The sequence below is a fragment of the Capricornis sumatraensis genome, chromosome 2 (genome assembly GCF_032405125.1).
Source record: "Capricornis sumatraensis isolate serow.1 chromosome 2, serow.2, whole genome shotgun sequence".
Lineage (NCBI taxonomy): Eukaryota > Metazoa > Chordata > Mammalia > Artiodactyla > Bovidae > Capricornis > Capricornis sumatraensis.
The window spans coordinates 210,788,186-210,806,810 of NC_091070.1; the positions used below are offsets into that span (position 1 = coordinate 210,788,186).

Here is an 18,625-nt window from a genome sequence, read left to right on the forward strand (position 1 = left end):
ACATTTTTAAACTTTAATGATAAATAAATAGGACAGACAGCAACAGGACTGAAGTGCAGCCTGGACTCAAGTTACCCAATTTGTGCTTTATCTTCCCTGTTCCTTGAGGGCCCCCTCCTGCCCACTTCTTTAGAAGAGTGGCAGCAATCCAAAGAATCCACTGGGGCCTTCTGCCAGCACCCCTTTTCTGGGGGTAGGAGACTGAGATGCACACCAGCTCCTCAGTAGCACCTCTGGTTGGTTCATTTCCCTCCTGGTCTCAGTAAAAACAGCAAGGCCTTGGCCCCTGGGGATACCCATCACTGCCCAGGCACCCTCATGGGCAGCACTGGCCCCAAGAACCAGGCTTTTCTGTGCCAACCTCCTCTTCAAACCCTTCTCAGCAGTCAAGGGTCAGAAAATTGCACACAGGAGGCAAACACCAGGGTGCTTAACGTAACAACACAGAGGTCACTTCCCCTTACTCCAACCCAGATCCCTAACTCATGGGTTTCTGGAGGAATGTTCTTTTTCTGGTCTGACTCCAGCCCCACCTTTGAATGCTTTCAGGCCCACCCCTAGGAGGAAAGACCTCATTTCAGATCTTGGGAGCCCCTTAGGGATGGGGTGGGGCAAGCGGTTACTTCCGATGTTTGGCATCCTTCTCTGACGCCTTGCTGTCACTGTGCCCACTGCCCACACTGCTTAGAAACATCTTGTCCAGCCCCTTGAGTGACTCCAGTAAGTAGTTCTGGAAGGCAGTGAGGGCAGCACAGATGGCGGGCCCGCCGAAACCATGGGTGATGAGGCTGAAGTGTGTCAGACAGCTCTGCACTCCCGGCTCCAGGACGAGCGCTGGGCGACTGTTGCCCAGCGGTGAGCGGTCCTGCGCCATCAAGTCTGCAAACTCCTTACAGATCTGCCTGGTTGGGGAAGGAGGGTCAGAGGTTAGAGACAGGTCTGAGTTCAGCTGGACATCATACATATTGCTGACCCAACAGTCAACAAATGATGGTCATACCCATGTTACCGAGAAGTAAACGAAGGTTCAGAGGTGGAAACTGACTTGCCCAATATCACACAGCGAATAAACAGCACATGCCGATACCCTACGATTGCTTTTCCTGTGGATATTCTGCCCACATTCCAAGTCCAGCTCAACTCCTGCCTTGTCCAGGAAACTTTCCTTGATTCTCTCTCCTACCCACACCTGCACCCAAAACAGCCAATGCTTCAAGAGCTTTGTTTATGAAATTATTGGGGAACAATCCAGAGTCTGCCTTAAATAACTGAAATAATAGCTAGCAGTGAATATGAGTTGAGACCTGGATTCTGTGCCAAGCACACTGTCTGTATCAGCTCACTTAACCTCACAACAAATCGGTATTGTTATCCCTGTCACATGGAAGAGGAAACTCGTTAAGTTTCTGACGATTAGATGACCTGTCCAAGTGACTAGGCTGGAAGTTGAATCCAACTCCATTCTGCAGCCATCATTCATTTCTCTATGCATCCTGTGTCCACCTCAGGCAGGAGAACCACTTGTGTCTTCCCTTTGCATCACCAAGGAACCCAGTCAGCATCTTAGACATGACTGGGACCCAGGAAGGGCTTGCTGAGTTAGCTGATTAATGAGTGAGGTGGGTCCTGCCCTAGACAGTCTCAAAGGCCCCAATGAGTCATGGCAGTTGATGGGTCGTGGCAGTCCCATGAGTCTGTGAGTCCCTTTCTGCCTAGCGCACTTGAGGGAACTGTGAAGAAGGGAGGATGGAGTTGTGATATGAAGAACTGCCTCAGGTGGAAGGACTGAATGTCATTCTAGGCGGAAGAGCAAGCCCAAGAATGGGAGGGCAGGAGAGAGCAAGAGGGGCAGGTGGAGCGGGTGGAGTTTGTGCTGACCACATTATGGGGGTCCTCAAAGGAGTCTGGATTTTATTTTGAATGGTGGTTTTCAAACTGCCCTGTATCTGTCTCTTCTTGCAAGGGAACCCTTCCTAAAAGGTAAATCTTCGTCAAACATCAGTTCATTACGCAGGCTCTGCAGCGTCCCAATAGAACCTAGTTTGAAAATCGATGCAGTACCAGTGGGAGCCTTTGAAGGTTCTTGGGTAGAGTAGTGCATGTGCGGGGCGGACGGCTGGGGGAACAGAGGGGCGCTGGGGCAAACGTCCGGGAGTGAGACGAGGAGACCAGCACTGAACTGGCATGTGGGTAGGGTGAGGGAGGCATCCGTGAGACTTGTAGAGGGGTCAGGCGTGAAGTAAGGACAAAGTAGGGGCAACATAGGGGCCTGGCTGGGTGCCCTGATGGAGGCGCCAGGAGCAGAGGGGCTGATTGGCAAGGCCCAGGAATGGGGCGCAAGGCGAGAGACCCTCAGCCTTGCCATGGGTGCCATGGGGCCGTGGTACCCACACCTGGGCTTCTGTGTGAGCCTGTCCTGACACTGTGTTTGTGACATAGAGAACTCAGCTATGCTCACATGTCCACGTGTGCCCTGTCACGTGCAGCGTGGAGCCTAGGTGTGTGCAGTGGATCACACACCGTGTGTCCATCACGGGTACACATGGTGCCTACTGTGCCTGTGCTTGGCGCCCGTGTTCGTGCCCTGCACCCATAGGTGCCCGTGTAGGGCACCCACGGCAGCCTGTGCACGGCGCCCTCACTCACTTGGCAGCCAGCAGCATGCTCTTGCGGCCATGCAGCTCCCCGGGGTCAGCGTGTTGTCGGCACAGGTACTCGGCAGCTGCCTTGGCAGGGAACTCGGTCTCACAGACGTAGCCAAAGTCTCGGGCCAGGTGTACGGCCTCTCCTGAGGGAGGGGCGGCAGAGATGAGACATCACAACGCCAGGTGTACCTCTGAGCCTGGAGCACAGCCTGGACCCTCCAACCCCTGACCAGGGCCAGCCTCCATTCTGCTTCTGTTTCCCTCTTCTTCCGATTCCCCTCTCAGCCCTAGTTGCAACCCACTGCCCTCCCTTCTTGGAAGGCCTCTGAGCTCATGGGTGGGAGCTGAGCTTGAGAACTCAAGATGATTGAGCTCAGAGTCACCAGCCTCCAGGGAGGGGACTCTAACCCCCTCATCTCTACCATATTCAAACACTGGCCACTCTTCCTCACACACACACACACACACACACACACACTCTACTTCACCAGCACATACACCTGTGTGCTGTGTATACACGTAAAGACTGCACACATTTCACACACACCCCTTTCATATGGGGCACAGAGAACACACATATGACTAAACACACCCTCCTGCATCTGAGACAGTCACACACAGTCACACTGGGTGGTGGCTCGTGGCCCCTCGGGCCTCACCCTCTACTAGCGAAGTCAGCAGGGTCACGTTGGCGGCCTTGCGACGGCCAGCTGGCAGGTTGAGCCCAATCTTCTCCAGCCGCTCGCGCAGGCACCGGCCTCCATTCTTGGACTTGGCCCTGGACGTGCACACAGAGAGACACACACACTATGAAGAGAGAATCGTGTGTGCTCAGTGAGCCAACAGGGCCTTGCTGCCTCCACCAACCCTGCGAGGCCTAAGTCTGGCCCTGGGGACACGCTGGGGTCTCCACCTGCCCGATCCCAATCTCTTCGTAATCTTACTGGGTTTGCAGCCACGATGGGAAAGGGGGCCCTACATCCAGCTCCAGGAACCGCCTCATTTCTCCCTAATCCTCCCAATAGCAGGGACAGCCCAAGGTGGGGCAGGATGGACCAGCATCTCAGGGTTCTTTCTCCTACCTGTGTATATCAGCATAGCTACCCAGGGACATGCAGGCCCAGAGACAAACGGGAAACACAGAGAGATACATGGGAGACATTGTTATACACACAGCTGCCCAGGGGCACATAGACACACACAGATGAAACACACTGAGGACCAAGAACAGAGACATGCACACCAACAGAGACACAGTCTCAGAGGTCTAGGACACAGAAACACGTGTCCACACCAAGTCAGGACCCCAGGGACATTTGTGCAGACACCCATGGACTCACACAAGCCGCTCTGGGATGCTCAGAGACCAGGCATAAGGGGACGCTCCCACACCCGCACAAATGCGGCTCCTACCCAAGGGTGCTGTGCTCAGTCACGCAGTCGTGCCTGACTTTGCGACCCCCATGCACTGGAGCCCACCAGGCTCCTCTGTCCATGGAATTTTCCAGGCAAGAATACTGGAGTGGGTTGCCATTTCCTACTCCAGGGAATCTTCCTGACCCAGGGACTGAACCCTCCTGCTTTGCAGGGCAACTCTTGACCACTGCACCACCTGGGAAGCCCCACACAAAGGTAAGCATATACTCACACAGACACACAGAGTAGAACATACTCTAACCAACACATCCCACTGAAAGTAACACAGGAAACTCACACTCATGGAAACATATACTCCTGATCCACTCCCTACACCACATACATATACAAACACACATGCAAGCATGCACACAAACACTATCCTCAAATACATCAAAAGTCATAGTCCTGAAGCAGAAATACCTACCCAGGCACAAGGACATACGCAGAGACAGACCCAATTGTGAAGACAAACCATGGACCCCGTGCTCCCTGCTCAGAACACACACACCAGAGAAGCTTATAACTGACACAGGGAATGGGCCTTAAGTCCTGGGGACCCTTTTTCCGGGTGGGGTGGGGGCTGTCCCTTCCCCTAACCCAGCCTTGTCCATCGTGCCCAATGTGGGTGAGTCCTGCATCCCTTCTCAGTACCCAGGCTCTTCTCTACCCCCAGCCTCCAGCCTGCAGACCCATGGGAGCTGCCAAGGACATAGGCCTGTCCAGAGAGCATACATAATCCTCCTGGGAGACTGAGGTGGAGATGACCCTGTGTGTCCTGGGGTGGGGCCGTCCCCTCTCCAAACCCCTGAGAAAGTCTGAAAGGAGCACAGGTTTTAGCCTTGACCCTGGGCAGGGAGCTGTGGGCTGGCCTTCCTACCTGCGAAGGACACCACCCAGGAGAGAGGCATTGAGGCACTCGGGAGGTGAGAGTCGCCGCTGGACCTCCCCCACCGTCACCTTGTACTTGGACGTCGAGCTGAGCAGAGAGAGCCGGCCGGGCACGGAGCAGAAGACCTCACTGGGGTTCGTGATGCCGCCAACCAAGCTGTCTTTGGCCATTGAGAGGGCTGAAAGGCTGCTGGCTTTGGAGGGGATGGGGACTGTGGAGCAGAAGCGAGAGCAAGGGAGAGAGACAACACTGAGCACGGGGCCACGGGGCACTGGCCAGCTGGGCTACGAGTGCGCTGCTGAGGCGCCAGCTGCGCGTCGGCACCGTGCTCACATGCTGTGCACACACAGCTGCTTCTGCACGTCCCAGCACCTTCCAGAAGGATGTTCCACTAACCCTGCTTTACAAGAGAAGAGACTGAAGCATGAGGCTAACGTGACTCACTCATGTTCACTCAGCCAATGGGTGGTGGAAATGAAACTCAAAGTTCTCTGGCTCTGGAACCCCGACTCCCCTCATTGAGTCAGGCTGGTTCCCTGTTAAAAATCAAACAGCCTCAGCAGTCTTGGGAGTTTGGGCATGCATGATCACAGAGGGTGTTGGAAATAAGGAAACGGAATGTGAGCTGGAGACTGGATTCCTGGGTCACTGCAGCAGGGCCCAGCCAGATCTATGTGATCACAAGGAAGCCCCGACTCCCTGTTCCCACTCACCTGTGCTCCCCATGTCTCCCCACCATCTCAGGTCAGTGAAAGGCCGGGGGGCTTTGGACTCCCCCATTCCAGGGACAGGGAGGTTATGGCCCCATTAGGCCCCCAACCCTGGCCCTCTTCCCACTAAATCACTCTGGGACGTCAAGGAGTCCAGGAATAAAGAGACATCCCCTATCGTTCCCTCCCCCAATACTCTCTAAGTTTGTACTAATATCTATGAAGAGGAGGGAAGGGAATCTGAGAAGTTCATTTTGTAACACGCATTTGGACACTCTTGGCTCTAAAAGAAAGTTCTTCCTGCAGTCTAACCTCCATTCTCCTGCTAAGCCTCAGGGGGAAGGGAGAATGACTGAGGCACTTGTTTCCCCTTGGGCTTTTCTTCTTTAGAGGAAGTGAGAGACTTAGTAGAAAAGGCAGGCTTTCTGTGTTTGGGGAGGGGGATCAAGTGGAGATCCCGAGGCCAAGAGTCAATGAGCACTCACTATACTATATACTATATACTATGTGCGACTTCACTTTCACTTTCACTTTCTACCAATAACCTCACTGAATCCTCAGAACAAGAGGCTACGTTTACTATCCCCATTTTACAGATGAGAGACTGAAGCCCAGAGAGGTGAAATAATGTGCCTGAAATCATGTAGCTGATAGACTTAGTACCAGTAGTAAGCCCTGGGCTGTGGTCTCAAAGGTGGCACTTGGCCCTCCAGTCATCTGGCAAAATGTTCGCTGAGCACCGGTGTGCGGGGAACTGTGCCTAGAGAAGGCACAGGCAAGCAAGGCTGGCCCAGTCCCTGGCCTGGCAGAGCCCCTCCAGCTTTCCCCTCTCTGAACGTGCATTGAAACCCTCCCTGCCTTCGCCCAGCCAGAAACCTCAGTGAGGCCCTCCACACCGCCCTCTCCCACCCCATCCCACCTATCACTGTGGCCTAGGGCTTTCTTTTCTCCACATGCCTGGATGCAGCCACAGGTATGGAGGGACACTCACTCACTTCCCACCTGAATTTCTGCACAGCCCCTGCTCCAGAGGGATCTTTCTGAAACATCCATCACTCCCCAGCCTAGAACTCATCAGTGCCTGAGAATCAAATTCTAGCTCCATAGCTGAGCAGAATGATGCTGCCTACCCTCCAGTGAGTGCCAATCAAGGGCTTCACATTAACAGGTCTGTGGAGTAGATGGTATTTTCTATCCCCATCTCAAGATAAAGAAACTTAAAGTTTAAAGTATTAATAGTTAAGCTGGCTCAGCAATAAGGAACAGAGATGGGTCCTGGCCTTTGATGATGACCGTAGCTGTCACAGCGCCCTTCTTGGGACTTCCCTGGTGGTCTGCCTGCCAATGCAGGGGACACGGGTCCATCCCTGGTCAGGAAACTAAGATCCCACATGTTGCACAGTGTGGCCAAATTTTCTTTAAAAAGTGGGACCTAGCTTGTGGTCCAGCCCTCCCTACCTGTCCTGTCTGGTCCTCCATCTGTCCTTTAGGCTCTCGACCACACTGTCTAAGACCAATACACTCTGAGCCACATATATAAATTTATATTTTCCAGAAGCCCCATTTTTAAAAAGTGAGAAACACAGTAAGACTAATTTTAATATATTTTACTTACCCCAATAAATAAAAACATTATCACTGAGTCATACAATCAAAATTTTGAAAATTATGAATGAGCTATTTTACATTATTTTCTTGTACTTGGTCTTCAAAACTCAACACATATTTTATACTTACAACCCATCTTAATTTGGATTAGCCACATTTCAAGTGCTCTATAGCCACACGCGGCCGATAGATCCTACAGTGGACAGCATAGTTGTAGACTTCAAAGTGGGGAGCGCAGCAGTTAATGGGAGAGTGTTACCATGTAGGACACACCAACACTGCCAGAACTCAGCTTGTTCAGGGTTTTGGTTTGTTTTTGCTGGTAAGACCAGATTTTGAGGTTTCTAGGTGATATCTCTGGATTATTTTTTTTCACTGCACTGTGCAGCTTATGGGAACTTAGTGCCCTGACCAGGGATTGAACCCACACCCCATGCAATGGAAGCATGAAATCCTAACCTCTGGACCATCAGGGAATTCCCTGGATTTTTAAACACTGGCAACTGATTCAAAAGTTTAGGGACGTCCTTGGTGGTACAGTGGCTAAGAACTAGATGTGGAATCTCATATGCTGCAACAAAGATCTAAGATTTCATGTCCCTCAACTAAAGCTCACCACAGTCAAATAAAAACTGAGTTTTAAAAAAAATTCATAGAAATGCACATTTTAAAAGGGTGAACTGTACTATATGTAAATTATACCTCAAGCTTGACTTAAAAAAATAAAACTATGAATTAATAAATTAACAAGAAGGGTAAAGAGACTGTCCGGTCGCCCATGATTCCTAGGCAGAAGGAATGGTCAGAAGAATAGAAAATTCTTCTCTCCCCAGCAGCCTCCTCCATCCGGCTTTTATTAAAGTCTGGAGACCCCTGAGGCCAGGCTCTGTACCAGGAGAGAGACCAAAGCTGGGTGAAGCCGTTTGTGCATGTGCAAACAGGGACATATGTGAGCACACGTGTCACACAAATGTCTATACATAAAAACTACATGCCCTGCTACACAGCAACGAGGGTGACCCCGTGCATGTGTACACTTAACAACAGACAGTGAGCCCAGCTCTATACACACAGGCTCTGCCCTTCTCCAATGTTGCAGGAATGCAGCAATATACATAAGGATATCTGCAGGTGCTTTTGCTACTGTTGATATATTTAAATATAGAGTATATGCCAGATTTATGCAGACATAGGTGCAGCTAGCATAGTGCAAGACAAGTGTTTGTCTATATGATTAAAGACTTTGCTGCTTCCCCCCACTTCCTCCCACTTATCTGTATCTTTCCCCTCGGAGCTTCTTCCTTCAAAAATGATGGGTGTGAAGCCAGGGTTAGGAAGGGAAGCAGATGGCCTGGGGAAAGAGCAGTCGTAAAGGTGGGAATTAACTAGCACAGATTGCAAGGCAGGGACACTGGCGTCTGTCTCCCATACCACAGTGAGTCCTGAAGCTGAAGTGGTCTACTCATGGTGTCCCCCTGGTCACGCATGCAGAAGCCATTCACATGTACACATGCCTGCAGATAAGACCCCCCCCACACACACCACAAGTCTACACACTCTGTCCACAGGTGGGAGATACGTTCTGACCACTGATTCTGGGGAGTGTGCCACAGATGCTCAGAAAGCTGGTTAACACTGCAATTCTTTCCAGCATAAAATACAGGAGAAAAGCTCTCCTGACGTTGGATTGGGCACAGAGTTCCTCATACAAAACCAAAACATGATCCACAAAAGAAAATCACGAAACTGGATTTCATCAAAATAAAAGACTTTTGCACGTGAAAAGACACTATTAAGAAAACGAGGGGCTTCCCTGGTGGTCCTGAGGTTGGGAATCTGCCTTGCAATGCAGGGGATGTGGGTTCCATCCCTGGTTGGGGAGCTAGGATCCCCCGTGCGGCAGAGCAGCTGGGCCCACGCACCACAACAGGTGAGCCTACATGCTGCAGCTAGAGTCCACGCACCACAACGAAAGACCCCGCACGACCCAGTGAAGACCCCGTGTGACTCAACCGAGACCCCTACGTGGCCAAATAAATAAAAGCTCTTCTAAAAAATGAACGAGATACTCCTGAATAAGATATCTGCAAATCCTATATCTTATCAAGGATGTGGATCCAGAATATATGAATTCTTATAATTCAATAGTGAGATAAATAACCCAATTAGAGAATATTCAAAACATGTGAATAGATGTTTCACTACAAATGAGATATGAGTGGCTAGTAAGCATATGAGAAAGAGCTCAACATCACTAGTGATTAAGGAAATGCAAATTAAAAATATACTGAGATACTCACCAGGAAGGCTATAATCAAACAGACAGACATATCAAGTGCAGATGACGATGTGAAGAAACTGGAATCCTCACATCTATTTGGTAGGAATGTAAAATAGTACAGCTGCTTTAGAAAACAGCTTGGGAGTTTCTTTAAACAATTAAAGACAAACTCATAAAAATCTCACAATTCCACTCCTAGGAATTTAAAAGCAGTGAAAACATGTCCACACAAAGATGCATTGTGAATGATCACAGCAGTATTATTCATGCTAGCCAAAAAGTGGAAACAAACCCAGAGTCCATCAACTGATGAAGGAATAAACAAAATGTGCTCCATCCATACAATGGAGTACTACTAAGCAATAAAAAGGACGACCTACTAATAAAATCTACAACACAGATGAACCTCAAAAAGATTAAAAGTACAAGAAGCTAGATGCAAAAGTTGGCATATTTATATATGTGTTTCATTTATATAATATGTCCAGTATATGAAAACATATAGACAGAAGGCAGATCAGTGGTTGCCTAAAGCTTGGAGTGGGTATTAATTACAAACGAGAATAGAGGAATTTGGGGGGGGGGTGTTGGAAATGTCTTAAAACAGACTGTGGTAATGGTCACACAACTCTATAAGTATACTAAAAATCCTTGAATTGTACTCTTCCAATGGGTGAATTTCAGGTATGTAAATTTTACTTCAGTCAATCAGTTTTTAAAAAATGAAGTCCCAGGGCCATATTTCCAGGGATTCTCCTTCAGTAGATGTGAGATGGTGCCCAGGAAATCTTCATTTTCTTAAACAAGCACCCATTGGGGATTTGATGCGTGTGGTTCCTTAGACCACACTTAGGGTACCACCAACCCAAGGATGTGGGGAGAGGGAGGAGGAAAGCAGACAGGAGGGGTCCTGACCCTCCTCCCAGCCCACCTGAGTTCCCTCACCTTCCCCAGTGGGACCTGCGGGTTAAGTTTCCATCTCACCAACTGCTAGAGGGTTTCTTTTTTAAATTTTTTGATTTCTTGGCCGAGTCATGTGGCTTGTGTGATCTTAGCTCCTCAACCAGGGATCAAACTCATGCCTTCTGCATTGGGAGCTTGAAGTCTTAACCACTGGACCACCAGGGAAGTTCCTGGAGGGTTCCTTTTATTTCAAATTTTAATTTCTTTTAATTGAGCTATAGTTGATGTACAATATTACATAATATGCACGGATACAACATAACAATTCACAATTTTTAAAGATATAGTCTACTTATAGTCATGATAAAATAATGGCTATGTCCCCTGTGTTGTATTGTCCTTGCAGCTTATTTTGTACCTGCTAATCCCCACCCTCTCACTCTCTCCTCCCTTTTTTTTAACTATAACTCCTACCCTTCACTGCCCTGCAGGTGCTATGCTGCCCTCAGGCAGAGTCCACAGTTCATTTGCACTGGTTTTTTAGTCTGTGCTGGTGGCTCAGATGGTGAAGCGTCTGTCTACAATGTGGGAGACCCGGGTTCGACCCCTGGGTTGGGAAGACCCCCCTGGAGAAGGAAATGGCATCCACTCCAGGACTATTGCCTGGAAAATCCCATAGATAGAGGAGCCTGGTAGGCTACGGTCTATGGGGTCGCAAAGAGTCGGACATTACTGAGCAACTTCACTATATATTAGTCTCATGCTGTGGCCTACGGTAGGTAGCCTGGGAGGCAAGTGAGGTAGGGTTGTAGAACCGAGAGTCAGATTCCATCTTTGTGTAAAATTCTGGTATCCTGTGTATTGTGGATATATTTTGCATTTAAAAATGTAAAAAATATTGCGCTAAGATGCATTATTTATCTTGATTACTGAGCTCCCAATCTTGCTTCAAGTGAGTTCCTCACTTATTTCACCCCAAACCTGGCGCTCCTCTGAAGCCCAGAAACTCCCCATTTCCCTTTTCCTTCCCAGAGCCAGGGAGAGCGGAGGAAAGGGTGACTGCTCACATCATAGCCCCTGTCCTGAAGGCGGAGAACAGAGCCCAGCAAGGGATTTCCCCGTCTGAAATTCTGCAACTACTCACTCTCCTGGGGGGAAGGAGGAACACCTCCGTTCTCATCCCCAAACCACTCCCCTCCAGCCGTGACAGTGTGGTCAGAAACCCATAGAGATGTTTAACCTTTTTAAACCTGTTGGTCTTTCCAAAGAGAGGCCACATACACATGCCATGCCCGGTGGGGCCAGTGGAGCTCGGCCATTTGTACACGACCTCTCCGAATGCACTCAGACTTCAAACCCTGTCACTCATTCATTCAACAAACCTCCGTACCACCTCCTGAGCCTCATGCTGATGTTTCAACTTCAGGCACTCACCGCTTGTCTTTTGAGCTCCCGCTACGACCTGTACAAAACGGCTCACTGCCGATATTCGTGTCCCTGTCTGTCTCTCTGGCCAGTACTGCCCCATTTCTGTGCCCTGAGGACAGGTCACAAAACTGAAAGTGACAAATGTAGGTAGAAAATTGAGGGCTCCCCGCTTCCCTCCGGCTCAGCCTCAGCCCCATCTGCCATCGCTGCCGCACAGCTGCCCCGGCTGCCAGGGGCGGCCAACCTGCAGGTGTGTGGTGGGGCCTTGCCGCCCCTCCCCCGCCTGGCCTTCTCTGACTCACGGTCAAGGCGGAGGCCTGAGGCCGCCTTCAAGTAGGAAGGCGGCTTCTGGGGTAAGGCTGGGGCTGCCTCCCTTTCACATCCAGGACCCCAGCCGCCCCTCACACAGCTGCCCCTCCCGCCAGGGCCAGGAGGAGCTGGAGGAATGAGGTCCTTGCTGCAGCTAGCCAAGAACGAGTTTCTATAATTTCAGGGCTTTGCATAATTCTGTAACTCCAGGACTTTCTGGAAATCCAGGAGTGGGACGGTCCTCCATCGCTCCTGGCAGGTGCCAGAGGACTTCAGGACGGGACCGGGGCTCCCCAAACCTTCGGAAAGACACGAGGGCGAAGAAGGAAGCTAACCAACCGCGCCCACGTGGCTGGCGGCGTGGCGGGAGTCCCGCAGTGACTGCGGAGAGCGCAAACGAAAATCGCCTGCTGTGTGGGGCGAGGAGGCTCCAGGACGCAGGGCTTCAACTGGGCCATCTGCGTGGCCACAGCTAGGTCGCCCGTGCGAGGGCTTTCCGAGGCCTGACCTTCGAGGATGGGCTCCGCCTGTCTGGTTGCAAAGCCGCAAAGTGCCGCACGAACTCCGTCTCCTCCTCGAAGGCTAGCCGCGCCCGCCGCCAGCCAAAGGCCAAGTTCGCCGCTTGGGAACCAGCCTCCTCCTTCATCTGGGAGATCCAGCTCTCGCTCCTCCCTCTTTGCGGCACTGCCCGGGGCTGTGACTCTCTGTCCAGGTTGGGGCTCCCAGCGTGCAGTCCCTAACTCAGGTCGCCGTCCCACCCACGGGCTGACACTGCAGTCGGGCCGGTGTGCGCGCCCGCGACGGCGACATCCCGCGCAGCACGGGCGCCCACATCCATCCCGCACCTGCCGGGGTCAGCGCGCAGCACTCGCGAATCCTGGCCCCACTCCCTGTGTTCTTGGGGCTGCTTTGGGGGATCCTCGCGCACCCCTAGGACCCAGAATTTATGGAAGTTTGGGGCTGGGAGTTTTAGGCAGTTTTAGCTCCTCTTTGTAGCCAGTCTCTTGTCCTGGCTCTGAGCAGGGGACTGGGGTTTAAGGTACTCAGAGGCCCATTTTTCTACCCTTTCCCAAAGCAGAAATCCCCAGGTTCCTTGGGCTTCCCAGGTGGCCCTAGTGGTAAAGAACCCGCCTGCCCATGTGGAAGGTGTAAGAGACATGGGTTTGATCCCTGGGTCAGGAAGATCCCCTGGAGAAGGGCACAGCAACCCACTCCAGTTTTCTTGCCTGGAGAATCCCATGGATAGAAGAGCGTGGTGGGCTACAGTCCATAGGGTTGCAAAGAGTCGGACACGACAGAATTGATTTAGCACGTGAGCACTTCCCCTAGGGGGTCAGTGAGTCTAGACCCCCCTAATCCACCGAGTCGGGGCAGGAGTCAGGAACTGGGAACTGAGGCCATGGAGACCATCTCCAGGTGGACGCAGCCCCGCAGCAGGCTCTTGCCACTGGAGACGAATTCTTCCTTCCGTCGGTTTTGGAAAAATTCACTAAAGCAAGGCAGTGGCCTCTAGCAAAGAGCTGGCTCTGACTGCACACCTCTGCTGGGACTCCAGGCAGCCTCCCCAAACCTCTACCTCCAGGTAACACAGCCCCAGTACCTGGTGCCCCCTTCCCCCAGGTTCTGGGTGGGCTATCCCCTCATCTTTCCCCACACATACTCCAGGTGGTCCAGCTAACTCCCAGCCCCAAGTCTTGGAAATCCAAGTCCTGCCCCATGCCCTGTACCCGCCCCCTGAAACCCACATGCTCTCTGGGAGGGCAGACTGAGCCCAGGCTTGAATTCACTGGTTTGAAAAACAGCTTGTGCCAGCCCTGGGCACTGTGGGCTTGTCTGTGCCCCCATATTCCTCTCTTCACCGTCCCCTGCCCAAATTCAAGGAGCCTGTTGGATGCCTGAGCTTCCTGAGTCTCTGTCTTTCTCACTTTTCTCTGTCACTGTCAGAACTCACAGGTCCCAAGATCCAGTGGAGGGCAGATCTCAAACCCCTGGATTTTACTAGGGCAGAGAGACACAAACACCCCGAAAATAAACAGGGAGCAACTCTCCATCCTTAGAGATCCTCAGTGCCAAAAAACAAGTTCCTGGACACAACAGGGACCCTGACCCCCCCAAAGCATGGAAATTACACCAACATGATGGACACACATTACACACTCAACAGCAAGAGACACCAAGAAACACTAGAAAGACACCTAGGAAAGGAATATTTCAGACATGTACAGGACTGCAAACTCACATAGACACCAACACCAGGCCCTGACCCTCCTGCACATGCCCTGACACAATATTCACAGACCCGCTCCCTCATCCTGAACACTGAAAGAGGCTCCCTAGTGGAGAAAAAATTCCCTAGGGAAACCACCAGGCTTCCAAGGACCTGCTGGGAAGGGAGGGGCAGAAAGAACCTGGCAGGCTAGGAAATCATAAAACTCCTAAGTGGAAATCATTTAATGACATCCATGGGAATAGCACCCCTATTACCACCTCTTAGGAAACAGGGAAGTGGTTTAACTTGTTCCGCAAATTACTCCAGATCTAAGAGTGCCCTCCCCCTTGGTAGGGAGAGGCCAGGCCCCTGCACAGGCTTGGCCGGCAGGGTAGCTAAGTGAGTGTGGTCGGGCTCCCAGGGCACCTGGGCTGGTAGGCTCTGGGGCCAATTCACCAACCACCCTAGCTGCCCAGGCTTGCAGCCTCCGCAGCCCCTCTACTGGGCCGGAAAGAGTGACCGGTGGCCACCGAGCTCAGCGATGCACATGAGGGACGCGCCGTAGGGAAGACGTTGGGTCTGTGTGCCAGGGCTTGCACCATCTCGCCCAGTTCTGCCCTGGCAGAGGCATGCCATTCTTGCTTACCTTTCTTGATCACCGACTGGTCCAGGAGGCTCATTCCCGGCTCGTCCATGGCCTGCAAATAGGACAGGGTAAGGGGGCTCGTAGACTGTAGTCTCTTGTCGCCTCCCAAGCCCCTGCTGTCTGCTCCGCCCAACGCGCACCTCCCGTCGCCTGCGGCGGCCTCGAGCCGGACCAGGATTCACCCGCGCTCCAGCATTTGCGACCGAGTTGGAGCCCTGGGAACCTCGCCGTGCAGTTCAAAGAGGGAATTTTGAACCTCAGGCAATTCCTCCGCCTCTCTTTGCTCCAGACACAGGCTGCCCCAGTAGACCAGAACTGGGCATAGATGCCCTACATTGCCCAGCGGAGAGGGACAAAGTGGTTCAGCCCCTGTCCATTTACTCGGCGAAGGGTCGCTGCCACCCAGACCCCAGGCTCACGGACTCAGAGCCAGGCCACCTGAAAGGCCAGGCAACGTCCAACTCAGGACGTGGGGGGCATCCTCGGTAGGCTGGGAGAAAAGTCGGACGGACTTCTGCACTGACCACTCTTTGCCTCCCGCCAGGTCCTAAGTCACCGCAGCGGATGCTGGCCCATCGCGGACTGTTCGGGCCTTACCTGCAGGTCCTCCAGGCCCGGCGGGGCCGCCAGCCCGGGGAGGCCGAGGGGCGCGTCGGCCAGGCCGTGCGCGCCCTCGGTCAGGCCTTGCAGGAGCCGCGGCACAGCAGCGGCGGCGTAGTCGCGGCGCGGGTCGAGGCCCAGGGCGCGGGCGGGCGGCTCCAGCAGGCCGGGCGGCTCGTCGTGGGCGCGGGCGGCGGCGCGGGGCGCGGCCCAGGCGGCCTGCGGAGGCTGCGGCTGCGCCAGGGGCGCCAGGCCGCCGTACGGGTCCCCGGCCAGGTGGGGAAAGGCGGCGGCGGCGTCGGGCGCCTGGCCGTAGGGCAGCGGCGGCTGCGGGTAGGGCGGGGGAAAGTAGGGCGGCTGGAAGTCGGCGGCGGTGGGCGTGTGGCACAGCGGCGGCGCCGGCCCGTAGGCCGCCTGGGGCAGTGACGACAGGCGGGCCCCGCCGGCCGCTGCGCCCAGCCCGTCGGGGCGCTCCTGGGGAAGGAAAGGGGCGCGTCAGGCGATCCAGCGGCAATTGAAAGGACCCTCCTCATCTCCCAAGGGGCCGGCTGCCGTCCTGCCCGCTTCCGAGGCCCGAGGTCTATCTCTGAACGACCCGTGGGCGCGGGAACCTTGGGCTGGGGACAGTCCCGTGCGCACGGTTCTCCGCGGGCGCAGTCGCTGTGGCCCCCTCCATCCGAGATTTCTTTGGAAATGGGAGGCTCGGAACGGAAGGTCCAGCACCCAGGCTGCCCGATCCCCGGCCGGGCACGCCCCGGTGCCCAAGACTACTCACCATGGCGGAGTAAGTGTGCACCAGCATGGGGCGGGCAGCGCGGGGCGCGAGGCGTGGCGGCGGCGGAGCCCTCGCCCGACGGCGAGCGCGGCTGGAAGAAGGGCGCGGAGCCTGCACGACCCGCGGGCGGTCACTGTGCGGTGGCAGGGTGCAACCGAGCCCGGAGCCCGCCAGGCATCTGGTCCTCAGCAGTGGGTGCCCCGGGGCAGGTCCATGGGGGCGGGATGTGGGTCGGACGGGAGCTGATCGCACTTGGAAAAGTCGGTCGAGTGCCCAGCGCCCGCCTTCTTCTTCTGAAGGCAGCTTGCTCCATGCACTCCAGTTATAGTGTCGGGGGCGCGCGGGGCCTCCGGGGGCGCGCATTAAAGAGACACGCTAGGGCCGCTCTCTCCCCGCTCCCCAGTGACTTGCTCCAGAGGAGGCGTGGCTTTGGCGCGACCCCCTGGAGAGGGTAGAGTCTTGGTTCCAGTCTGCGCTGGTCTGAGCGTCTTCTAGGCTTGAAGCTCCCAGCTACCTTGAAACAGAGAAGAATTCGAGGTTGGGACACAAGGGCCTTGGTTTGCTTTGGCTCTGCCCCATCTTTGCCTTTGGAGCAAAGAACTACCCTTCCTCGGCCTGAGCTTGCTAGTCTGTAAGATGGGTATCAGTCCTTTCTCTAATCACCTCACCCCATTATGGTTGAGGTGGGCAGTACTGAAAGTGGAAGAGGTTTCTGAGTTGCAGACTCAAGCCCACTGGCTCCTGTGCAAAACATATGTTGGCGTATGGGTCTGTGTACGTGTGCGTGAGTTGGGGGCCATCCCAGCCTCTCTGCATGTTTCTGGATAAAAACCCCTCTGAGGGTGCTTACTTCACTCAGGCTTCCCCCAGCTGGTAACTCCCAATACCTAGCCCGGGTCTGAGGAAGCTGGAGACACAAATTGACTGTACAGAGAGAGTTGCCTGGCACTGGGATTGGGCATGAGTTCAGTCTGAGTAGGGTTCCAGGTATTTCTGAAGCCTTGAGGTCCTGGGCTATTGAGCGTGGGTGGGTCATCCCCAAAGGCTGTTGCGTGACACCACGTGGACCATGTGCTGTCATCGCATTCACATGCACGACATGCACAGGCTGTGTGCGTACTACCAGGACAGGCGCAGGCTGGCTGGCAAGCATGTTCCAGTCTCTGCAGTCACTTTTGCTTTACTTCAAATCCCAGCCTTTCCTTCCTGAGGAACAGGGACAAGAATTAAAGAAGGGGAAATGAGAGGGGGCAGCAAACGATGAGATGGTTAGATAGCATCACCGACTCCATGAACGTGAGTGTGAGCAAACTCCAGGAGATATCGAAGGGCAGGGAATCTTGGTGTGCTACAGTCCATGGGGTCACAGAGTCAGACATGACTTAGTGACTGAACAACAAAATGAGAGAAATAGTAAGGGGAATGAGAATTAAGAAAGCAGATGGGAGGTGTTGAAAAGAATAAGTTGGGATCTTCCCTGGAAGTCCAGTGGTTAAGACTTTGTGCTTATGGCAGGGGCTGTGGGTTAGATCCCTGGTTGGGGAACTTAAATCCCACATGGCACGTGGCACTGCAAAAAAAATGGCAAGAAGGTACTCCAACCAGGGCAGAGTAGAAATGTTGTTCAGTTGCTAACTCATGTCCAACTCCCCAACCGCATGAACAGTAGCACACCCTGTTCCCTGTCTTTCACTCTCTCCTGGAATTTGCTCAAACTCATGTCCATTGCGTGGATGATTCCATCCAACCATCTCATCCTCTGTTGTCCCCTTTTCCTCCTGCCCTCAATCTTTCCCAGCATCAGGGTCTTTTTCAATTAGTCGGCTCTTCACATCAGGAGGCCAGAGTATTGGAGCTTCAGCATCAGTCCTCCCAATGAATATTCAGGGTTGATTTCCTTTAGGATTAACTGGATCTCCTTGCTGTCCAAGGGACTCTCAAGAGTATTCTCCAGCACTGCTGTTTGAAAGCATTAATCTTCAGTGCTCAGCCTTCTTTTTGGTCCAATTCTCATATCTGTACATGACTACAGGCAAAACCATAGCTTTGACTATTTGGACCTTTGTAGGCAAAGTGATGTCTCTGCTTTTTAATATGCTGTCTAGGTTTGAATAGAAATAATCACAACTTATTACATACTATGTCAGACTCTATATTGAGTTATTTAATGCTCACAACAACCCTATGAGATAGAAACCCTTAT

At 53.0% G+C, this 18,625-nt stretch overlaps 1 protein-coding gene across 1 annotated transcript; it reads right to left on the reverse strand.

Annotated features, from left to right (window-relative positions):
* Positions 1-619: 619 nt before the first annotated feature.
* TFAP2E (transcription factor AP-2 epsilon) lies at positions 620-16,449 on the reverse strand. The gene is made up of 7 exons (XM_068965739.1): positions 16,423-16,449; positions 15,645-16,121; positions 15,048-15,099; positions 4,942-5,164; positions 3,305-3,423; positions 2,647-2,788; positions 620-902 (listed from the first exon to the last, which is right to left on the reverse strand). The coding sequence occupies exons 1-7, from the start codon at positions 16,447-16,449 to the stop codon at positions 620-622; spliced, it is 1,323 nt and encodes a 440-aa protein (XP_068821840.1).
* Between the last annotated feature and the right edge of the window lie 2,176 nt (positions 16,450-18,625).